The sequence below is a fragment of the Plectropomus leopardus genome, chromosome 21 (assembly GCF_026936395.1).
Source record: "Plectropomus leopardus strain MGB_pleo_1.0 chromosome 21, ASM2693639v1, whole genome shotgun sequence".
Classification (NCBI taxonomy): Eukaryota; Metazoa; Chordata; class Actinopteri; order Perciformes; family Serranidae; genus Plectropomus; species Plectropomus leopardus.
In genome coordinates this window covers 637,501-663,063 of record NC_142196.1, presented here as the reverse complement: position 1 = coordinate 663,063, position 25,563 = coordinate 637,501, and the positions used below count along the sequence as shown (strand labels likewise).

The following is a 25,563-nucleotide window of genomic DNA, read 5'->3' as shown; positions in this document are numbered from 1 at the left end:
GTCCACTACAAAAGTTTTAAAGTTTTGTTTCATCTTATACTCTAAATTCCATTTATACACTGTTAGCTATGTTTAACTGTTCATAGAGTTTTATACTGGTCTGCAGTGTGATTAGGTCTGCTGTGTTTTGTGAAATGCTGTGTTTTTTGTTTCTCTTTTATGTTTTCTGAAGTGTTGACATGTTTTCCAAAGTTTTTTTCTGTTTTGTCAAATGTAACTACCTAAAAGGAGTAGAGGACCTGACCCACTGATGACCTACCTACTCCCTCCTGAACCTCACTACTCCTACCTGCTCCTACCTAATATCACCTCTTCACACACAAAGAAATACAACAGATGCACAAGAAAAATAACAAATACACACAAACCTACAATACCAGCCTCTCTCAAGCACACACAAGCATATCTTACTGACTCCCCCACTATCACTCACAAGAAAAATCAACGCTCACTCCCTCTTTCACTCTGTAATCCTGGCACTCTGAATCTCACTTTGTCTCTCTCTCTGATACCTGTTCAATCTCCTCACGTAAAAACCCACAAAGATCCTACCTGTTGACCAATCCCATGCCTAATTATTCTAGTTAGCTGCACCTGTGTTATGCTATTACATATTTTCTCTTATCCCATTACAGTTGCTAAATGGGTTAACAGTCCAACACATTCTCACTCCCAACTCAACACATACTGATGTTTGGTCAATGACCTTCCACGTCAATTTAACGTTTTAGGTTGCCCTCCCATGTCAGAATATGACTTGCTGGGTTGCTGCTGCAGAAATGCACATAGTGGGATGACGCAGTCCATTACCCTGACATCAACAAATGCACATTTGGTTGGGATTAGCAGTGTTGCCAACTTGCCGACTTCGTTGCTATATCTAGTGTCTTTCTAGACCCCCTTGGTGATTTAATTGGTCAAAAGTGACCAGCGACAAATCTAGCGACTTTTTCTGGTCATTTGATTGTGTTCCGCGGTTCATTTTACAGCCGAGCTCACGAGAGCCAAGTACAGCAAGGGCGGCTGCCATCTCCTCCTCACCACTCACACAGCGCTCATGCAGCCAGTCTGACCAGCAGCCCCACAGTCCCAACCTGCAGTGAGCGGACTCTGTGACTGCTTTGAGAGCTGCCTGCTCTGCATATGAGTCACACATGCACAGCTTACAACCAATCACAGACGATTCTGTACAGTTACAGCAGAGCCGTTGCTCAGTACATATTTGTAGATATGTTTTTGTCTTTTTTAGTTTCACACCCAAAAATCCCTCACATGGTTCTCTCTGTCTCAGTTAGTCTCACTCACACACAGTGTCAGTCAGTTCCTTGTCCCTCTTCTTGTTCCTCTGACCAAATATAAACTACAAGACCACGTTTTTGTATAATTGTCTTTTTGTGGAGGATGTTTTTAGCCTCGGCCACCAGTGTATGAATGTGTGTGTGAATCGGTGAATGTGACAATGTAGTGTAAAAGCGCTTCGAGTGGTCAATAAGACTAGAAAAGAGCTATACAAGTACAGTCCATTTACCCTTTACCATTTACGTTAATACTTAGTTTGTAAACTATATGGTCAGCTTTTTCTAATAATTTTGCCTCTTTCAGCATTGCATATTATTCAAATTAGTTGATTATGTCATCTAGATACTTCTAGCTACTTTTGGGAGAGCCAACAGCTACTTCCATTTCAGAGGAGGTGGCAACACTGGGGATTAGGCACCACAGTCACGGGTGGTTAAGTTTAGGCAAAATGGGCCGTGGTAAGTAGTAGAAACCACACACAAACACATGCACACACACACACACACACACACACAACACGAATGGGGACACAAATGCATACACACACACACGGGACTCGAACTCCAGACTCCTGCACATACGTTTGTTTGTTTGGCCCATCCATCTCTCCACACCCCGCCTAACGCAACCGATTCTTACTGCGACCTCATCAAATGTTGATGTGCCCAGGGTACCAGACATGTTATAAATTGACATGGACGGTCACTGGCCAAATGTCACAATGTGACGCCTTCGGAGTGAGACTCGAGCTGTGTCGCAATTCAGGGTCTGCATCGAGGCTGCATTCGAAGGCCGATTATGTCACAACGCCACGCAAATGCTGTCCCAATTCGAAGGCTCCTTCAAATGCAGCCAACGAATGCAGCCTTCTTTTTCCTCTCTTTGGAGGATACACCACCACTATCCTTCACGGCCTTCCATTTCCCAAGATTCTTTGCACACCTGCGATCTTCAAAAATTTTTTGTCGTTATGCAGCACAGAACGAAGACCGGAGCGTGGATTTTACTTTTAAATGTAAGTTAGTGGTTTTCACTCATTTTAAAATCAAATGTCAGGTATGGTAAACTTCAAGGGACCTTAAAACCTCCTAATTTCTGTTATAATACATGATGTTAGTAATGCTAACATGTAGCCACTTAGCATACTAGCTATCGGAATGTAGAACCAGCTCGGAGCTGTCGCCCCGCTGTGCTATGCGCAGCAGAGGAGTGCTCTGCCCACCAAGCAAGGCTCTGCTGCCCATTTAGCTTGATGCCAGGAGCTCAGTTTCAGCCTTTGGAAGTGTAGGGACCTGGGAATTCCACATATGATTTGTACATGTGTCACATGTCCAGTGAGTTTCATCCTCAAAATGGCTACTGTTGTCTCCTTTGTTCCTCAAACAAAAAACAGCCATTTGAACTCTGAAACTGAAATGTCCCAGAGTGCCTCAGGTACACCTATGTATTACATTCTCCCACAGATTCCATCTTCAGACATGATTGGTCCACCACTGTGACACCCTAGGATGTCACAGAGACAAGAAGAGACGCATCTGCTGATCTTCTGGCTCTCGCTCCCAACCTCTTCCTAGGAAGGTTGCAGGTTCTGGAGGACCTGCGCTACCCTTCCCCCTTTCACACCTAAGCTCTCAGCAGGAGCTGCAGCCTTGTCTCAGCTCTACTTACAAGTTTTAAGGGACTTAGCAGAAGTTAGAGAGCCACAGCTGACTTCTCAAGTCAAAGGAGAACAGAACCGAGATAGCACTGAACTGCTATCTCTGTAAGGACACCAGGACTGGTCAGCCTCCTCCCAGATCCTTGGAATTGCACAGAAGTGGCTGAACCAGAACCTCTTTTCTTCAGCCAGCAACCCAAAGAACTCTTCTACCACTCCTGGATTGGCAAGTAACATCTGGGCAAAGCGTTAGGACATAAGTACAGGCTGGGCAAGACTGTTTACTTTGTCTTTTGTCAAATCATGAGTAACATGTATTGATGTTAATGCTATTGAATGAGTCGTTTTTCTGATCTCTTTGTTACTGGGTTATTGGTTAGTCTGGAAGTTACTTTGTTAATGCCTCACACAGGGTCTCGCATGCAGATAAACAACCTTTTTACGAACCAAAGCACCTTATCTACATTTTAGACCACATACATGTACTTAAATATTGGCTCTCAACAGAAGCACACAGAGAAAGAACTTAAAGAGCCTGCCTTTCCTTTGTTCCTTTGTCTGACCAACCACATAGTCAGCTAAGACCTTCTCCGCTCTGCGCTCATCTTTGATCCAGCATCTTGAATCTGGCATTTTGTTGTAGCTTCTGTTGTTAGTCTGTCCACTTCTGCCTCTTGCTGTGTTCACGCTCACACCAACACACACCTTCTATTTGTCTCTCTCTCACTCGCACACAGACCCACACACACACACATTTACACATCTATAGTTGTATATATACTTGTATATATTAGCTGTTAGGTTATATTGTGTGTTTTGTTTAGTGTTGCTTTTATTTTTGAATATATGTTTTTGGAATCATACTTGCTGTCTGCTTAATGTACAAAAGTGAGTAAATTTTTCACTCTTTATTATTAATATGATGTTTTTGGTTATAATTACTAATCTAATTATTGATCAGACTCCCAAATTGATAATTTAGTGTATTTTATGAGACTGTTTTTATTGATTGGCTATCATTTTCCCCTTCTGGGAATTGTGCCCCACAAGGTGATTTAATGTAGATTAAGTCACATTATTCAACATAATTAATAATTATTTTTTAAAAATCATTAATTATTAATTATTTCTGAATCACAGAAAGGGTTGCCCTGGGTTAAAGCCAAAATCCCTACAGAGGTTAAGCCTTAAAAGCCTTCACTTTCAAATGTCAGACGTTCACAGATTGACTTATTTGTTATTGTGACTGTGGAGATGTTATTTCTATTTCATATGAGGTATTTAAAAAAGTACAAAGTACTTCACTACCTTATTATGAAAGAAGAATCACAAACCACAAACTATTCCAACAAACAAAACTGTTTACAAAACACTTTCAATAGGAATAAAAGCTTTCAAATGATTTTACTTGCCTACAAAAGATATTCGTGGTCCTCTAGGGCAGACACCCAAGCAGACAGCTGGTCCAGTCAAGGAGCACCACTGATGGCCTCCAACCCGTTCTCCCCCTCATCCTCCGGCATGTCGTCCCCAGGCAGATGTTGTGCAGGACAGTACATGCTGTTATGACCTAAAATAAAATGAAAAAAGGAATTATTAATTTTGATTTTTTTCTGCTTTACTATTAAAATGAAATCCTGTTGAGTGATGACTTACCTGAGGCACAAAGGTGTGGTGCACCTCCAGCGCTTTCAGGAAGATGGAGCCAAACCTGGTCTTAATCATTCCAAAGGCACGTGCAGTGATAGCGTGCGCCCTGGAATGATGGCTGTTGAAGCGCTGGGCTCCCACACTTTGTACCGTCTGCAGGTCGAAGTGCCCTGGAGGAGGGGAGATGGCCCTCCTGTACTTTGGACTGTGCTGGACTACACTGAAGTTGTGCACCGACCCCGGCCAGCCCACATACGTATCTATGAACCAGCCCTGATGCTCACAAACTACCTGCAGGATAACTGAGGCAAACAGTTTCCTATTCTTGTAACAGTGACCCTCAGGGCTGCCTGGTGGCTTCATCCTGACATGGCAGCCATCGATTGCTCCAGCAGCTTTTATAAAAGCTCTGTGTCTTGCCAGCCCTGCAAACCTACAAGTTACTGTCGCCAGGTCTTCAGCGATCTTTGGGAGGTAGATGACTTTGTGACTCGGTGGACTATGCAGTGGACAGTGGGGCGAGGCATCCCAAACACCATGGAGACCACCCTCTATGAACACCAAGGTCTCTGTTGTGGCACCCCACCCATGTCTCCGCTCATGGTGGAGAAGGTCCAGCAGCACTGCAAGAGACTCTCTGTTTAGTCTAAAGTCCTGCCTGGTGTCACCCTGGCCACGTAGGCTGCGTCTTCCGAAGGATGCAGACCCTGAATTGCGACACAGCTTCGGCTGAACAATCATGTCTACTCTGGATGAATGTGCACTCAATGGTGTAGCATATCGTTGTGATAAAGTGATGATGACAGTGATAAATGTCTTAGGTTTTTTAATATAAATCATGAGCATTGGTTGATGACCATAGATGACCAAGATGGACGACACGCCCCCACTTACCCCCACTATGCCTAAGTAAGGTTAAAATATCCGAGAAAGGGGCGTTGCCATATTGCAGTGGCAATGTCATTGAGAGCCAGATTCTGGACAGTAGTAAGTAGTATCCATGTTGGGGGAGTTCCCGCCAAAACATCAGTCCGACCAATCGCAAGCAGCTCCATTGAATGTGAGCGCATGGATTGGCTGTCACAGCTGTCAATCATGGCAGAAAATCCCCGCTTTGCATGATTAAAAAACTAATCATGACTAAAATGTCCATTCACTAACATGGAGGGGCGGGGTTTATGAGCTATACTGCAGAGAGACACCAGGGGGCGGTCCAAAGTGAAAAGTTACACTTAAGGGGGGAGCTGTCATGTTGTCCATCTTAAGATACAGTCTATGATGGCCTATAGATGTATCACCAGTTAATCTGAGCGGATCACTATTTGCCAGAGCTGACAGCCACGCTGCAATTGAGCTTGCTTTGAACAGCTCACAGACTGCATGTTTCACTTACAGTCTGTACATTAATTTGACATCAGATATTACCCAGTCAATGGAGCTGCTCACAGTTGGTAAGACGGCTGTTTTAGTGGGAACTCCCCCATCACAGGAACATGGGGGCGTGTTGTCCATGTTTACATACAGTCTAGGTTTAACTGATCAGGCCCTCTTACGATCAAAATCGTATGTGGGCTGTATGTGGCCCCTGAACTAAAATGAGTTTGACCACCCTGATATTAGGCTTGTTTATTAGCCCAGTCAGCATTTTAAAACTTTGAAAGGGATATTGCTCTAAGACCATTTTACTTAACTGGTTGTTCAGTGTGGGTGAAGAAGTGTATAAATCAGGGAGGAATTCAGCCCTCATCAACACAAATGCCAGTGGCAGATAACTGAGAGCTCCTGCTCCTGTCCCCCACAGCCTGACCTATCACATCTGTGTTTGTGACTTTTTTCTCTCCTCTTCAGATATCACACAATCAGAAACCACATGGACAGAGAAACACAGTCATCAGAGGCAGTGCAGCCATGCAACTCCTCAGCATCAGGGAGAGGTCAACTCAGCACAGCTGCCACCTGTTTGCTGATGTTTTATCTGACACCACAGGACCGATCTTTTCTGATACAGAGACCGGTTCTTCTCCAGACCTTCAGAGATGTTACTGCTACATATACCCCGAACACCCCCAACTCCCTGCACACACGCTTAAAGATACACATTCACATTGCTATCATATATGGATGTTTAGGTGAAAATGTAACTGCTGCTATTCATTATGGTAAGCATACATTGCAGCAGTTTAACCATTTAAAACCTGAATCAATATCTGTTTCCTTGTGCTTTCACAAGCATTTAAAATTCTGAAATCTGAGTAAACTGGTTGAATTTCTGCCAAAAACATGGCAAAAAATAAAAGGCAATTAGGAACTTGTCATGATGTGTCAGTTTTTTTTTTTAAAGAAATAAGCAAACGGTGACAAGATAATGACCTGAAAATTGGTTAAAAGAAAGAGAGCGATAAACATGAGAATGTTATATTAATTTTAAAAAAGGGAAAATATGTATTATTATTGAAATTATATATTTTAAAATTACATTACAGACTAAATGTAGCTATTGTTATATTTATCATTATTATTTTATTTGAGTACCTTTTTCAGGTAATTTCCTTTTTTTTCTTGTTTACTTTCTGGTACTTGTCTTGTAGGCCTAACTTTTTGTGAAGATTTTGCTAATCTTTAGGTCATTTCTTATGAAGCTGTTGGTTGCCTTCTTTACATGTCTTTGAAAAAAGTCAAGCCAGTTTGCTCAGTTTTCAAAGTGTTAAGTTAATCTGTCATTATTCGCTGAGATTGGTTTTCACACAGTTAATCAATTAAAATGCTTACCTCAATTGCTGTTGTTGCTATATTATTTAAAGATTTCCCATATTTTTGTTTAACATGCATATTTGTTTGTTTTATTATGTCATGATCAATTTCCTTTTTGATTCTGATTCACTGTTATACTGTTGCTCAATTTTATTCCGTTGTGTACCATATGCATGAACACAGGCAATATTATAAAAAAAAGTAAGAATGAAAAAATGTCCCTCACCATTAATATCAATAATAATAATGTCTTTGTTCAACCTCTGGCAAAGCAAATGATAATAATCGTGAAGATAATATATATTTCCATAAAGAGTTAGATTTAGTCCCATTTTAAGCTCTCTGTATTCGTCCTTAGAATTTCCCAGTGACCCTGAACGTCTCTACAGCAGTAACGTCGAGTAGGAGCAACCGTCTGAATTCCCGAGTTGATTTGGCTGCGGCTCCAGCGGTATCACAACACGCCCACAGCTTCGTAACACGCCCCCTCTTGGTCCGGAAGCGGAAGCTCTGTACAACATGCTAAATTAGCATTTAGCTACCAATATATTATCAGGTTAAAAGGAAGGCGGTTGAAGTTCGCATGAGGTTACATCCTGTTACTTAAAAGGAGAATCGCGTCTCCATTTAGAATGGGTACAGTCCACTATTATCATGCTTGTCCTCATATGTATTTTCTACATCGCCATTGCAGGGTTCAATTACCCGAGTACCCTTCGCCCTGGTTAGTGGGGGCGTGTCAGACAGTTGGTGGGGGCGTGTGTATCAGTCTTCAGACGGAACGTGTCTGGCTGTAGCCGCGTTCTATGTCTCATCAGTCCGGTCGTTCTGTTAGAAAAATGGCGTCCTTCAGTAAGTATCTTACAGCGAAGAACTCGTCCATAGCAGGCGGCATTCTGCTGGTTCTGTACCTGCTCAAACACAGACGTAGGACGCACAGGCGGGACGGGTAAGTGGCTGACAGTCTAAACCGTTGCGTTCGCTGTAAATCGTAGAAAAACGCGACTTTCTGAGTCTGGATGCTAATTAGCCGCTAGCTTCCAGTTCTGACAGGTGACGGCGACTTGCAGAGTTCACCCCCGTTTCTTGTTAACAGACAGCCCTTTTTCTGCGCAGTTTGGCGCCCTGCTCACTGACCCGACCAGCTATTTTGCCCGTACTAATGATTAACCTTCAGAATTTTTGTTCAGCTACCAAACTCACCATGACAGACAGCTGCAGGCTCACCGGGACCGGCCGAGCTGCGGAACTTTGGCTAACTTTGGTGACAGCCTTAGCTTTTACAGCTCATGTCTGTGAGCTCGGTGTCTGTGCTGAGCTGTCGATGGTTGTCATGAAAAAAATGACATCGCCTTAAGGTATCATTTTATCTAAAAAGTGATTCTCTGACTTGAAGAGAAAAGATAGGCCAATCTCCAGTTTAGTAATGGCTAGTTAATGTGTACCTGCCATATCAGCAAAAAGTGATGTAAACTTACCCTTGAAGTTGCTCTCATTAGAGAAGTATTAACCATTTCACACCTGGATCGACAAAAGTTTTCTTGTGCTGCATACAGACACATTTCACAATCATTCTGACCTCTGAACCCTGAAGATATTGGTTTGGTTTCTTTCATAAACACAGGGAAAACAGAATGAGCAACCTGGTAAGAAATGTACCACAAATTACAAATAAATAAATAAAGGGTGACAAGGAAGTGATCTGCAAATAAGCTGGGATGGATTATTTGATTTTCTAAAAACATCAAGTAAAATATAAACCTAGGGAAAAAAATAGACTAAACTATATTTATGATGATCCTAACTATATATTTTACATTATGTAACAGGAAAAAAAACCTGTCAGGGATAATTTTCTTTTTTTATTTGTTTGTTTTTTTTACTCTATTACACTATTTTCTATGTGCGTGGGCTAATTTTCTTAAAACTTGTTTTTGGCCATCTCTTGTTAAATTGCTCAGCCCCCTCCCGTGTTTTTTTTTTTTTTTTTTTTTTAAGAAATCAAGCCAACTTACTCTAGTTTTTAAAGTGTTTAAGAGCACAGCTTTCACTGACTCTGAGGCCTGGTGTCTTAATTAGGGCCAGAGCACCGAACAGTGCAAGGACCCTATTGTGATTGGTCCGTTTTTTATTCTTCTTCTTATTATTATTATTATTATTATTATTATTATTTCGGGGGGCTTTATCATACTCAAAAACTCATGAAATTTGGCATGCTTATGGGGACTGATGAAAATTTTTGTATTGTATAGGTCCTGTGTATAGGTGAGCTCAGTAGCGCCCCCTGAATGCCAGCCCTGGCAAACCATTTCAAATTTGGAGGTACATAGAACATGTTACAACGGACAAAAATCCTGTTGGAGCCATACTCTAAACCCAACAGGAAGTCTGCCATTTTGAATTGAAATGTCATTTTTTGAGATTTCATGGTGTTGGAATTTAATGCAATAGTCCTAAAGATTTCAACGGACTGACTTCAAAATTTGTAATTCCCACCTTCAGATGTGGGGGACCCCAGATTGCGACCAGTTTTGATCTAATATTAACGGTGTGGAAGTTATCAGGCCAAGAAGTTACATGTTTCGCCACCAAACAGGAAGCAGTTTTTAAATCTATTGTACATGATCCAATCTGCCCCAAACTTCATGTTTGATAGAAGTCCTGTCCTGAACACATCTGTATGACTATTTTCAGCGATAGTGAGAGCGCCACCTATTGACACAGGAAAGACAAAGTTTTACACTAAGAGGTCCAGCTCCTGGCAGGTTGATTTGATTGATCTCAAAATTGTGTCAAAAATCATTAAGATGTTGGTTATGATGAAAAATGAATATTGTCATTTTTTGTTTAATGGTGTTCCCATGATGCCACAGTGAATTTCGATGTTGCGACATGACATCAAAAACTGTCATAACTTGATCCCAGATGGTTAGATCTTAACAAAATTTCACACATTTGATAAGAGCCCAGGACTAAACACATCTGCAGTACAATTTTAAATCCCTATCATAGGGCCAACTAGTGGTAACAGGAAGTTACTTTTTTTTACACTTTAATGTTTCCCCTGTAGCAAGTTCACCGAGCAACTTCAAATGCACTCATAAGACTGCAAAGACTTTCATGATGCACAGAAAAAAACTTTTTGAGTTTTCATCAAACGATGTTGCCATAGTTACGCACTATTAGGAACAGGAAGCACTTTTTTAAGGACCAAGGCATGCACCAGTACTCACCAAATGTGGCACAGACATCAAAAGTCCTAAATTGTGATATCTCATATGATTTCTTTGCACTGATGTGCAAAATTGGCTCTTTAGCACCACCTAGAAAAATTTCGATGAAGCAGCCCCTGAGCCAAGTCCTAAACCCAACAGGAAGTCTGCCATTTTGATTAGAATTTTTATATTTTTTGTAATTTTAGCCTTTGTTTCATCAAACACTTATCCTACAGATTTCATCTGATTGACTTTACATCTGGACACCAGTATTTCCTAAAGTTGGCGTTGGCGTTGGCCTGACTGATTTTTTTAATATACCTTTATTATCAGCTGATAATATACAGACATGATGGCGTAAATCAGCGTTGGTGCATAGTTTTTTCCCATATGCGTTGATAGGAAAACTCTGTTCACTGACTATATAATGCTGTGAATGATGCTGGGGTGGTTTTGAAATGGTTGCATTCTATAGTTTGTCCAGCACAGTGCAGTCTTACGCCATTGTTAAACTACTTTGAGCACTCAAGGACATTGTGACAGAGAGCACTGCAGAACAGTGGACGGTGGTGCAGTCAGTAAGACTGTTTTTATAATAAGCAACATTGAATTACATATTATTATGTTAAAAAACAATGGTCTCATCTTTCTGCAAATGAACAAGATGACCTCAGGTTCTATGGTATAGAAGGAGAGGACTGCTAACCAGCTGACATTATTGTGTTTAGCAAATTTTCAGACCCTCTTAGCACAATATATTTAAGCAGCAACAAGAGACACATTTAGGGACTTATTTAGATCATCAGGAAAAAGGAGAAATATACTGTAATTTTTTCCCATGCTTGTTGCTGTGAGTAAGCTCACAACAGCGCTGTAGGTGGCAGATCACAACTCACACACACACACACACACACACCTGCTAAAGTGACTTAGCGCATCTCCACCCTTAGCACTACATGGAGGAAATATGTAAAACCCCATGTCTTAGTGAAAACCCTCTTGGAGCTATGCCCTAAACCCAACAGAAAGTCCACACTTTTTAATTTTCTGCTTTCCATTTCTGTTAAAGCCTGACTGATTTTTCAATATACATATATTAGCAACTGATATTAGCCTTTTACAGACATAATGGAGCAAATGAGCCACACCCATATTTTTTCCCATATGAGCTGATAGGAAAACTCTGTTCACAGACCATATAATGCAGGAAATGATGCTGGGGTGGTTTTGAAATGGTTGCATTCTATAGATTATCCAGCAGAGTGCACTCTTACTCCATTGTTTACACTACTCTCAGCACTGTAAATCACATGCAGTACGGAGCAGCAGAATAGAGTAAATACAGCGCAGCCCCAATCACACAGGCTGGGTCCTTCCCTTTTTCACTCGTGTCACAGCTGCAGCTGTGCCTCTGTCTCACACACACACACACACACACACACACACAGAGGGAGTGTCAGGGAGACACAAACACCTCTTCTAAAGACACTTCACAAGTATCCTGCTCCACCACTACATGGAAACACTATTCACTGATGCATGCATGTAGCCCTTGATGTAGCCCTTTCTCAGAGAGACGCGGCCGCATCAGTCGGTGTCCAGCAGGTAGCCTCAACGTGCGTGGAGGTGCGAGGGCCCATTCATCGCTGCTTGCAGCTTTAATACTATTTGAAACCATACAGGCACAAATCTTTCAAAAGGATGTGTAAGTAACTTCAAGTCCACATTCAAAAGCAAATTAGTTACATACATGACAGAGAAAACTAGGCAAGGCATTGAGGAAATGACCACCTTTACAGAAATTGAAGAATCAGCATAAATAGAAAATTAACACTCTGCAATTATTCCATTTATTGTAATTGTGCTCCTTTAAAAAGAAAACAAAAATCAACAAAAATAAAATTATACCAACACAACTACGCTTCTTTTGACTATCTGCATTTTCAGTGAGTGCATCTTTAAAATCTTCTCAACTTTTTTTGTCTGAAATGTAATTGAGAGCATAAACCTATTCTGTAATAACGAATACATGAACAGTGTAACTAACGGGCCTGAGGATGTCGTTAGAAGGTTGAATAAAGGACAAGAGGCTCTGAGATGGGACAGGGTGGGTTTGCCTGAGAGTAACTCAGTGCTTCTGTGTGAAAACTGAAAACACACTGGATATTTTAGATATTGGGTTATTTAAGTATTAATATTATTATTTATTAAAGTATAAAGTATAGATAAAATTTAAATATCAGTAGTAATTTAGTCGTTTTAGTTAACTGGCCGAAAAATTTTAAAAACATTTAAGTGTGCAGTACCTGTTGAAGTACCTGGTTATATATTAAGGAGTATATTAAGGAACTTCATCACATTGAACCATGTCAAAATTCAGTATTACCATGAAGTGTACTGATTTGCAACTCTGGCCACAGCACTCCCAATAGAAGCAGAGATATTATAGAGCTACTAGACTCCCAAAATGATGATTCCACTGAGAGTTGATAAAGTTGATTAAATTGTTGCCCAAGAGCAACTTACAAAATTTCTAAAAAACACAAATGGCAGCTAACAATCCAGTTGTAATTTAGAATTGATATGAAATCCTGAAAAATTATAAAAACTGTTATTGAACACTCTCACTCATGAAGAGGGGGATAACCTGTTTTTGAATTATTAAGAGTGAATTTCCCGGGTGATAAATTATTATCCATCATTCCGTCCATCTGGACTTACTCACTGTCTAATTTCTATAACACAGCAATGTCATCTGTCTGATTCAATTATTGTTCTTTCTTCGCAGTAAAAAAGGAGTCTCAGATTTAGTGCTGAATACTGAGGTATGTCTTAAAACTTTAAAATTAGTCCTAAATAGTTTCTGTAGATGTGTCACAACCTACCTTTTTGTTTTTCTCTCTTCATCCAGAAAGATGGCAGAAAAGACCGCGCAGCAGTGGACAGAGTTTTTTTCCTCCGAATCTTCAAGATTCTGCGGATCATGGTACCTCGAGTTTTCTGCATGGAGGTATGATATCTCACTGCTGTGAGGTTGCTATTGTCTTTATCATGTTGTAGGAATGTCACAACAACTGACACTTACGGTTGGGTATCCAACTTGATATTTTTAAGGGTATTGAGTGAATTATGTTGGTAGTGCAGAGAACTGAGCTTATTTGGTCAGCTCCTCACAGTCTGCCTAAAGCCTGTCATGGAGCACTGAGGCCAGCAGTGGAGCTCCACTGAGCAGCTGGGTTAAACTGACAAGTGCTCTAATCTGCTGGTGAAAGGAAGAAGAACAACAACAATGTGTAGAAGATGGCCACAAATTCAGCTGTGGCGATAGCTCTGCCTCTGCTCATCGAAAGAAAAGTGTGTTTCCCTGAGGGCAGTGTATGTTGTTGATTTTTTGCAATGGGAGCATTGTGTATTTATACTCTGCTACAAATAATAGCACTGTGATGAAAACTGGGTGTCTGAAGGAAGGGATAACCTGGTGTTTGAATTATTAAGAGTGAATTTCCCCGGTCTCCGAAACCCTGTCAACCATGCGGCTGGGTGACAGGCCTGTTATTCTGTGTCAGTCTCTCCTGCAACTTCTGATGTAATATTTCCCCGCTTTGGTTTTAATGGTTTTAATCATTCTCATATCTTTTCAAGCATGTGAAAACATAGTTTATGAGTTAGAGTAGGGTGTCTACAGAAATATGGGACAAATTGCGTCCCTTATGGATTAAATACTTTACTGCTGCATTGCCTTGATTTCCCAAACTACTGGATGGGCCGAGTGTAATAATTTGAGAATGTGGGTGCATTAATTGCACATCAGGTCTTTTATCATTTTTGGACAGAAAGTCATAGTGACTAGCTGCACGGACAGCAGAGCCCTTTGACCCAGTTATATGCGCTCCATGAGCCAAGGTCAAAGCCACATTGCTCCTCTCGCTCTCTTTAGTCTTATCCGATCGGTTGAGTAGATATGAGCAGAAGCAAGGGCAGGACGATAAAGGACTTTATGATCTGCAGAGTTTTACAGGCTCCACTGACTCTTTCCTATGGCTGTTGTCTTCACCACAGACTGGCTGTCTTATCCTGATTGCTGCCATGCTGGTGGCCAGGACCTACTGTGACGTATGGATGATCCAGAATGGCACCATGATTGAAAGGTCAGACTCTAGATTTACGCTTAGATTATTATTCAGTTTAAAACAAAGATTTTGCTGTTCATTATGCTGAAAATAAATTGTTGGTTTTATGTTGTCACAATGATGCAGTCACAACATCGCAATTTGTCTTTAAAGTTAAATAAATCAATAAGAGACTGACCAGAAACATATCTACGGAACAGTGCAGTCTGTGAGTATCAGGACATGACACATTGTTTTGGGCTTAGCTTGGTACTCCAGCACATTGGACTTTAAAGTATCAGGTCAGTATCATTTTGTGTTAGCTGTGGTCAACCTTGTCTTTTCAGGCAGACTAATAAGGAGACTAAAAGGTGCTTTACCCTTAAACAACAAGCATCTCACTCTGTGATACATTTCTAAAGTTTCATTCCCACTGAACAAAAAACCCTGCTAACACCCGCTAGCTTCTGGCATTTCAATGCAGTGGGAAAGTGTACAGTCCACATACACTGAGCAGTGTAGCAGTTCTGCTCTACTGGCAATGATAAAGCTGTCTATAGCCTATTTTTAGCAGGTTTACTGGTGTTTGAAAAAGTCGCATGCGCGCACTGATTTTGGTGGGGAGGGAATATGAAAAAGATAGTTTTTGTTCGAATGATAATATGGCTTTGGAAATGTAGCAGTTAAGGAGCTCCAATGTAAACTGTCCAGAAGAAAATGTGTCACTGTCCTGCTATAAATGAACTGCACTGCACATTTAACCTGCTTTACATAGTGGGAACTGAAGTCTCAAACTGTGCGTGTTATGTAGTGCTGTCTCTGCAAAGTCACTTCATTCTACAGGGTTAATATTTCATCAGTGCCATTTAGACAAGTCCACATGATCTACATTCAGGTAGGGGCTGTTCTACATGGGCCACAATATGAACATGGATCCAAGTCTTGTGTCTGTTCCCAGAATTTTACATTTCATTAATTGAAGATTTTTTTTTCAGATTATTTTTTATCAATTATTAGTTAAGGAGAAGAAAAAAAACAAATGTCATTTCTGTGTAGGTTGTAGCCCAAAGTGTGTCACTGCCACTGCCACTGCCACTGTCACTGTGCATAATCAATGCAGAATTAATCAGTGCTCATCACTGAGTGTAGTGTCAAAAAGATGACAGATTTGAAGCAGTTATTGCTGCATGCCAACAATCTGACCTACTTGCTGTTTACCCTTATCAATTATTTTTCCGTGGTTAGCATTAAAATGATGTTTCAGTTGTCTTTTGGCTGATGTAGGTTTTGGTCAGTCACAGCAGGGAGTCTTTAAAAAGACACTGTAGCTGAAACAAATCTGTTCACGTTCTCTTGTGTAAGATTAGAATGGGAATACCATCATGCATTGCTGTTTGATTTTTTTTTTTCAGGAACTGATGACTTTCTTTTGATTCTCCACAGTGGTATTATAAGCAGAGACATCAGTCTATTCAAGAAGCACTTTTATTCCTACATATCAGTCATACCAGGGGTAACTGTCCGACACATGCCTCTCATAAAAGTGTGACACCCAGCTTTAGACCCCTAACACTGTGGTTTAACATCATGCTTTGTAATAGTGTCGTATTGACCTTTTCATCACTTACTTTTCCTTCCAAGCCATAACACTGACCTGCGGTTTTTATCAGGTGGTAAAATCAATCTTGACATAAATTAACTAGAAAACATTTTCACAAGGAATTCTATTCAATTTATGTGTTCATAACTTTACTGCAACTGGTATTTCTAATTAGAGGTTATAAACAGAGCATTGCAAAAATAGCATGTATTAGGTATAGTTTAGTAATGGACATAGGGCTTTCTCCCATCACTAATGACTTTCTGACAGAATAAAAAAATGTGTCATTTTTATCAGCTAGAAAGTTGCAGTGTTAAATTCATCAATTCAGAATCCATACTGTTTATGTATAAAATCTTAAAATCAATGAACAATACAATTGTATAACATGTAGGGATGGACTTGGTTTGGAATTCTGAGCCAATACCGATACTGATGTTTAAAATAACAATTTGTCCAATCAGTGATGTTTTGTTGTTGTTTATGTATTTGTTATTTATTCCCCTTATTTGTGGGGAAAACAAAGAAATCTTCACTATAAGAATTTATAAATATTCAAACCTTCATTACACTACTTTTGAATGACCACAAATTCAGTCATACACATTTCTGACACAACCATAAATATAACCTTTTTTCACATGGAAAAGTCTTTATGAAAAAATTCATCTGAAGCATTTTTTTCATATATATGATAATTCCCTCTAAGCTGTATTCATACAAATTTATCACCCAAAACATTATTTAACAAGATTCCAATTGAGCACATAATAAGGGCATTACAAAGATACCTTCACCTAATACTCATTTTTTTCTGAAGAGAGCTTGAAAGCATCAGTGTAACTTAGTGCAACCTCAGTGAGCTGTTAGTTCCAGCTACCAGCTGCTAACAGCTAACATCAACAAGCTCTTCTCCTGCCAATGTCAACTTGTGGTTCATTCTGTAGTATTATCAGGAAAGAACACGGGGTGTGTTCCCTGACACGCTGATAATGAGTTAACTGTGTCCTTTGGCCCCGATGGTGGGATGCATACCGCTTACCTCACGTGCTGGGGATGAGCAGAGGTTTACATGTCATATTGAGTAGACAGTAACATTTGTATCGCCAAACAAACTTTTTTCTACCGCTGGAAAAATATGGTTGGTTGAATAGTGTAATAATATATGCAAAAACATTTTTTCAAATGAGGACAGTACAGATTGACAGTATCTATCAATCACACACAAATTTGTTAAAAAGCTGAATGCAATCCATATTGTTCCACAGGTCCCCGTTTACAATTTAAAATGTCCCCAGTGAGAATAGATTCAACTCAGTGCACATCCTAATTTTAACATTAAAATAATGTGTGTGCGTGTGTGCGTGCGTGTGTGCGTGCGTGCGTGTGTGCATGTGTGTGTGTCTGTCTACTTTGAGTGCATACTAAAATTACTGCATGTACTGCATACCCCAAGCACTACACAGGAACTGTGCTACATACTGAATGTGTTACGACATATACATATGCAGGTACTACATACATACTACAAACCACATACACATTTTATACACTGATTGTACTTTGAATAACAATCAAATTAAACATACAAAACCAAAAATTACACTCACTTTAGTTTGGCCATATCATCATCAGGAAATCATCAGGATCAGGAAATTTCCATTCGGTAGCAAATGCACTTAGTGAAAAAGCATGCACGGCAATTTATGCATTAAAAACTGAATTATTCAACTAACATTCCGCTAGTATTTGAACAGAAATATTCTACAGTTTAATTATACCAGTAGTTTAAATGGAAGTCATGTCTGGGGCCCACTGAGTAGAGTGAAGCATGAGTCATGGGACAAAGATTCAGTAGAGGCCATGAACACTTAATTCTGTCTGAGAACTAAAAGCATTCAAAGGAAAATGCCAAATAACACCTGCTGAGCAGAAGTGCAGGAGATGTCCTCAAATTTTGCAGAAACGTTCACTTGGACTCAAGTGAACTGATCACATTTTGTGAAAGCCACTGTGACCTAAAAAAAACCCACATATTTGGCCTTACGAATTCAAATGTTAATTTCATGTTATTTCATGTTTTCATTTTACATTTCATAGAGGATAAAATGATGAAGTCGTGGCATTTCATATCTAAAAGACTAAAGTTCAACTTTATGGTGATATCATAACATGCAAAAACACTTTGCCATAACTCAGGAACAGAGGAGGGAGACATTTAGTCAGATATTGATTTGGTGGCACTAATTCCTTGAGACTGTGCTGATGGTAGAGATCTGTGCGGCTGGGAGGAAGATGTGTGTAAAGTGTCCCTGTTTTAGAATACAGCTTCTTTGCAGCAACATTGGTACTTAAAACACTGTCTACTGTCATGGCTACATATAATTCTGGAAAGACACGGATGGTAAACTGTAACTGCAACTTGAGTGGTTGTGTTTTTGCAGTATTTCTGCAGTAGTGCTAGTTTGGATTTTCAGACTTTATCAGCATATCTTGGCAAAGCAACTTCTACAGCTCAGTAGTAACAAGGAAAATTCTCTAATTGCTGTTCAGGAACATCTTCTTCAACAATATTCTGATTTCTCTTGAGACTGACACATGCCCTCCAGTGCCTTTCACATTATTCCTGGACAGCTTAACTGTAGAAAGAAGTTTTTACTGTCTAATCTAATGTCAAACTATAACTAGAGATTTAAGAGAATACAAAATTACAGAGACTATCAGATTTAACAGTATTATTCAGGCTCACTGAAGAGATGCTAGTGTATGGCTTCACAACCATTATTATTATTTACCTTTATGTCCATTATTTGTCTATAAAGTCAGCGTGCACCATAAAAATAACATGAACATATATAAATTGAATGGTATTCCTGAGTTCATCTATGTCAGGACTCCACTGTTACTGTATGCTGTTTAGCAAAGTTGCATTGGTTCCAAAGGAAAAGGAAGTTTATCAAGCATCAGTATGTGTCCTTCTGACTCTTGCCAATGTTTGCTTATCTCTGTGCATGTTGTGGTTTGCAGTGCAATTATCGGTCGCTCAACAAAAGATTTCAAGACCTTCTTGTTCAGCTTTATCAAATTCATGCCACTTGTAAGTGTGTTTTTTTTTGTTAACTTTTCTATTTTTGCCACACTTTTAAGTGTGATCTTAATTGCGAATACATTTTCTGTATACATCTGAAGTTCATTGTCACTCTATACAACCACAAACCTAAAAAGTTAGGAAGTTGTGTAAAAGATAAATATAAACAGAATGCAATGATTTGTAAATCTCTTTTGCCCTATGTTTAATTTAATAGAGATCAAAGACAACATATTTGATGTTTAAACTGATAAACTTTATTTTATTTTAATTTTTTTAATAAACACTCATTCTCAATTTGATACCTTGAACACTTTCCCAAAGTGTTGGGATAGGAGCATGTTTACCACTATGCTACATCACCTTTTCTTTTAACAGCACTCAGTAAGTGAATTGATGACACTCTTACTCTCTTACTATGAAGCCATGCTGTTTGAACACGTGCCTAATCTGGTTTGACATTGCGTTGCTGTAATAAGCAGGGACGTCCCTAAAAATGAAAAAAAAAAAAATCTGGATGGCAGCGCATGTTGCTCCCAAACCTTTTTCCATGGTTGGTTGGAGGGGTACATCTTGAGCTGAGTGGGGAGGTGAGCCATGAGGACAGGACAGGCATCGGCATGTGGTAGGTGGGGTTTTGGAAGGGGGACATGTTGTTCATGTCTAAACTTATTTGGAACGTGTTGCAGGCATCACATTTATTGTAAGAGTATATTTCCAGAAAAACAACAGCAAACTTTATCAGTTTGAACATCATGAATCTTGTTTTTTTCACTTTATTTAATTGAATATAGGTCACAACGGATTTGCAATCAGTTTTTATCTAGGTTTTACACAGCCTCCCAACATTTTCTGGTATTGGGGTTTTACTTCTGCAAATAGTTAAGGAAGTTAAAGTTTCTGAGAAGAGTACAGAGGAGGCCAGATATGATGAACATGATGTATATCCTTTTGACTGTGTAATTACTAATTTCTTGGTGATGGGGGATATTTTTAATGAATGATTTCATGCACTTAAAAATAACCATTTGGCATGGTCATTATTTTGAGCTAACATGGGCAGTTTATCACTGTTATGCAAATGTACCTCTTTGTGTCTCAAACTAAAATGATAAGGCTGGTCATGTTCTATATATTTTTATTGTCAACAAATCCCCAAAATAGAAAAAAACAATGTGTTGATCCATCTCTCAATATTGTCTGAGTCCCTATCCTGTCTGTGGCTCTCAGCCTCAAGCTTAAAAACATCTCAAAAATATTGTTTCATAATTTCAAAATGGCACAGAAATTGCCATTTGACTCTGTAGTCAAAATAAACTGCAGTGTGTGTGTGTGTGCTTACGCTAATTGAGAAAAATTTCATCCAGTGCAACAGTGTTACAGCTTTTGTAGATGGTTTTGGAACAACATGTATCTCTATGGCACAGGGGAATGAGGTATATCATACTTTGGATACACTGACATTTGTAGGATACATCAAGACAATAAAAATCATAGATTATCTCCAGCCTGATTCGTTATGTTGTGAGCTTGTATTGCTCTTGTAAAATCACACTAAATATGGTGCTTTTGCATGCTTTCTTCATTCTCTTCATTCTAATTGAAAAACCAAGCAATCAGCATGAAAACTTAACGGACTGTAAAATCCTGCTAGATGTCCAGTTGTACTGAAGCTCAGAGTTCACACTGAGAGATGTATACATGTGTGTTATGTGTGACTGGGTCATTCCAGATAGCCTTGGTGAACAACTTCCTGAAGTTGGGTCTGTACGAGCTGAAGCTGAGGTTCCGTGAGAGGCTCACAAAGAACCTGTATGACCAGTACCTGCAGTAAGTACCACAGCAATACTGACGCTGCTTTCTCATTAAATGTGATCTTCTGATGATCTTTAAATCTTTCATGTCATGTATTAAACAAAACCACATAGCGTTCTCTGATTTCAGCATCTTAAAGGTTACAATATGCTTTTTTCCTTTGATATCACATATACTTGTCTGACCAATTGCAAGCAGCACCATTGATTAAAACACACCGATTAGCTCACACAGCTGTCAATCATAACATCAAATCCTTTTTAGCTGTAAAATAAATTAACACATAAATAATGAAAATCAGTGTGCTACATCAGACTAATGTAGTGTACATTTCAATCATAATTTTAACTAGTAATGGCAAATTAGCATGAAGGTGTATAAAATAAACATGCAGTGTGTGAGAGAATGTGAAAAGTATCAATTTTGCAAGTCATGTGGTTAGTGCATACCATTTATTGCACCGCTTCATGTAGAACTGAGAGTCTTTCACATGGCTCCAATGTACTACTGTGTATATGCATGTAGTATTTCGAGCCCTGCATAGTCAAATGCAATTTAGCAGCAGATTGCAACATATTGTCCCGTTCTATGGGCAGGACAAGAAGGAACCCTGACCTGAGTGTTTTTGGCTGTGTAGAACTTGTGACCCAGACATGGAGATTGTGTGGTTCTCCTGCTGTTCAGTCACAGGTAGACATTGTGTTCTTTGGCTTCTTTGAGTCTTCACTCTGTGTTCTGGCTCCTCAGAGGTTTTACCTACTACAAAATGGGAAACCTAGACAACCGGATAGCCAACGCAGACCAGCTGCTGACACAGGATGTGGAGAAGTTCTGCAACAGTGTGGTGGACCTTTACTCAAACCTCAGCAAGGTACCAACTTTAATGGCTCTCAAATGATTAATGATCAGATATCTTCTAGCATACATTGTGAATGACAAATCTAGCATCAATTGATTGGAGCAGTGAGGCTGAGCCTCAGTGGCATCACTGCTCAGGTTCTGTGTGCCAGGCAGATCCCCTTCCTTTATGACCCACACCTCCTGCATCACATACCACAGCCTCATATACCCAACAGTGTTCACTGCAGGCTCACTGTAGACCAGCAGTTTGAGAACCTGCATGTAACCTAGACATCATCATTCCCATGTTAAAATATTGGAATGACCTTTTTCCATATGTCCATCAATCACACACAACACATCCCAAATTTAACTCTTAACAGGGCAGGGTTGGATGCTAATGTTTACAAGCACTCGCCCCACAGGCAAACAAACCCCCGAATTTGGTGGTTTGTACATTTTTAACTGCCCACATGTAGTTTATGTAAAAACAGTAGCCCTGTGAAGAGGCAGTTTAACGCAGTGTAACAGCCTTCTTTCTGTGTGACACCTCAATAAATGAAGAGGCATTCACAGAAAGAGATTAGTTTGGTAAATGTATGGTATAATTTGTCATGCTCAATTAAACAATTAAAAGTTGAGCCACACTGAAAGATACAAGATTAATTTAATATCCAGATTTTACTGGAGTTAACTGCTGTTTCTTGTTCTCCATTTAGTGTCTGTAAAGCTCTTTGTCATCAGCAGCTATCTGTGTAGCAGAGGAACAGGTTGGACACAGTTTGCAGACAAACTCCTGCACACTGTCCACTTAGCAATAGGAACACATTTCTGACCATACCTTTATGATGCTGGAGCCTGCGTGTGTGTGTCTGTCTTGCAGCCTCTGTTGGATATTGGTTTGTACATCTTCAAGTTGACAAGTGCCATCGGTGCCCAGGTAAGAAGGTTATCTTCTGCATATTCTTGCTATACAGTAAATCTATACCATACCACTGAAACACATGAGGATTTTTTTTTTTCATATACGTGAACGTCTTTACATATACTGCATCATAATTAAATGCAAAATGTGTAAAATATCTTCTTTTTTTTTTCATTGCATCGAACTTAGAAAACTGGAAAGCTGTGTTTCAGCCTTGTCCATTAGAGGTCAGCGTCAAAGACAATCCATTATTTCTCTCTGGTCAGAGCAGACCCCTGTGTGGACTTCTGCATTTATGACAGAAAGTGGTGATGAAAGATTTTAACAAGAATAAAACAAATTCTAGTACTTCAGGTCACCATTTTCAATGTGAGAGAGAGAGCAGGAATGGGGCATGCAACCCCCCAAAACGATATTGTTATGTGCTGTAAACATCAGTATTGTTTTTAATTAAACTTTTGTCGTTTTTATGATGTCTTTTACATGTGTGATGTTTGTGAGGATTGATGAGCTTGTAATGCAAGCCAAATTTCCGTGCAAACGGACAGTGAAGTCTTATCTCATCTCATCTCATCTTATCTTATCTTAAAAACTCAGTATGTGGTGGGCCACAACAAATACATTTTAAGCATACAGGAGGATACAGGAAATACTCTTTGCTTTTGCCTCACCCTGTCAATATGGACTTCATAACTGTTCAAAATGCAAAATAATGGAACTGAAAACATGCATTTAAAATATGTGATTATGGCGATCAACTATAGAAATGTTGCTATTAATTATTATAATTTAAAATGAATTATTTGAAAGCCCGTGTTTGTGTGTGCGTGTGTGTGTGTAAAATTTAAAAAAGATGGTTGGTTTCAGCACTTCAGCAGTGGCTTGAACCTTTTATCATGGGCTGTTAGCTGTGACATCATTTTCAGAATAGAACAGGAAATGACAGTTGTTCCACCTCTCCTCCCCAGGGCCCAACCATCATGATGTCCTACCTACTGATCTCAGGACTGTTCCTGACAAGACTGAGAAGACCTATAGGCAAGATGACCGTCACTGAGCAGCGTTACGAGGGAGAGTATCGTTATGTCAACTCTCGCCTCATTACCAACAGGTAAAGACAACAGCACCTGCTTAGACCCTGTTACTGCACAGCTGTGTACTACAACACTACGTGGATCTCTGTCTTTCTCTTCAGTGAGGAGATTGCCTTCTACAATGGGAACATGAGGGAAAAGCAGACCATTTATACTGCATTCAAGAAACTGGTAGGTAACAGTTCAGCAGTGTTTCCTACAAGGTGAAAATATTAGTCCATAAAAAGACTTCATTAATAATTTACAATAGAATGAGTAGGTGTCACGTCTGAGCACAGCAGCATCTGTAACTGCTGTGGTTGGGTAAGGTCAGAGTGTGCTTAATTACACTTGTAAGGACTTGTAAGCCAGGAGAAAGGTAAACCACTAGAAAGTAAAACCAATATTTTCAGGGGTGATCCTGCAGCATTTAGTGAAAGGCAGTGCTTTACATGCAACAGTTTCATTTCATACTTTTTACAACTTTGAAAACAGCAGACAGAAAGTTCAAAGTGTGTTGCCCAGAGAACCATCCTATGCTTGATCCCTTAAATTCAATCCACACATCCAAAGTAATGTCAGTGTTCATGTTAGTGTGTGTTTTCTTAACCTCAGCATGTGAACAAATTTATTTTGTCTTCCAGGTGGACCACTTGCATAACTTTATCTTCTTTCGCTTCTCCATGGGATTTGTGGACAGCATAATTGCTAAGTGTGAGTAGAATTATATCTTTAATTGACAATATTTAGGTCATATCCCTGAATTGAATGTATTTGCCTTGCTGTGCCAAATGTAAGTAGAGAGAAAAAACCTTCCCTTTACAATAATTCATATTAAATATTAGGAAAAATTGCTGAGCAAAGAAAAACACAAAGATAAATACAGACACAAGAGGCGACTCTGGGTTTCAGAACAGCATTTATATTTAGAATTGTAAAGCTTCAAAGGATCAAGACCTTTAGTGGTTTCTGACACTTGCATTAATGACAACAGGTTTTATGATGATCACTTAGACGCTCATTCATTTATGTCCAAGTTTCTACCAAGCCATTTACTTTATTCAAAATATCCAATAAGTCTGGTGATTTTTAAATAAACCATTGACCTGCTGTTTTGCCTTGTTTTCCATTTATGGCCAAATTTTGATCAAGGCCAACATGGAACTGGTGGTGACCATTATTTGGACATTTCTGTCTAATTTTCCACATGCAGTACATTGTTATGAAATGCATCCTGTGACTTTTGTAATGATTAGACAAGCAATTTCTGATTTATAGTTTCTGAGCTATGCCTCTTTTGAAGTTCATTGGTCAATATTTTCAAAACTCAAGACATCATTAAGATTTTGAGTACTGTTGATAAGCCTGGTGTAGCAATGATCCACATAAAATTTGGTGCTAGTCAGACCTATGGTTTAGGAGATGTCGAAAATTTGTTTTTTAAAAATCCAAAATTGCGTTGTGATGATTTTACACATGGTCTAGCATCCATTGTTTGCATTTGTGGTGCCCCCTAGTGGTTGATTTAAGATTAACTTTAC

The 25,563-nt window shown here is 39.5% G+C and overlaps 1 protein-coding gene across 2 annotated transcripts in view; it reads left to right on the top strand.

Annotated features, from left to right (window-relative positions):
* The first annotated feature begins 8,108 nt into the window (after window positions 1-8,108).
* abcd3a (ATP binding cassette subfamily D member 3a) overlaps window positions 8,109-25,563 on the top strand; it is a 32,306-nt gene continuing 14,851 nt past the window's right edge. Inside the window, exons 1-11 of one of the 2 annotated variants that reach the window (XM_088071679.1) lie at window positions 8,109-8,306; window positions 13,361-13,397; window positions 13,484-13,582; window positions 14,632-14,720; window positions 16,125-16,194; window positions 21,102-21,199; window positions 21,932-22,055; window positions 22,908-22,964; window positions 23,918-24,060; window positions 24,145-24,214; window positions 24,667-24,736. In XM_088071679.1, the coding sequence (XP_087927805.1) occupies window positions 8,164-8,306; window positions 13,361-13,397; window positions 13,484-13,582; window positions 14,632-14,720; window positions 16,125-16,194; window positions 21,102-21,199; window positions 21,932-22,055; window positions 22,908-22,964; window positions 23,918-24,060; window positions 24,145-24,214; window positions 24,667-24,736 (1,000 nt within the window). In that variant the 5' untranslated portion in view covers window positions 8,109-8,163. Of the gene's footprint in view, window positions 8,307-13,360; window positions 13,398-13,483; window positions 13,583-14,631; window positions 14,721-16,124; window positions 16,195-19,308; window positions 19,379-21,101; window positions 21,200-21,931; window positions 22,056-22,907; window positions 22,965-23,917; window positions 24,061-24,144; window positions 24,215-24,666; window positions 24,737-25,563 lie in introns of both variants that reach the window. The other variant, XM_088071678.1, reaches the window with a different exon arrangement.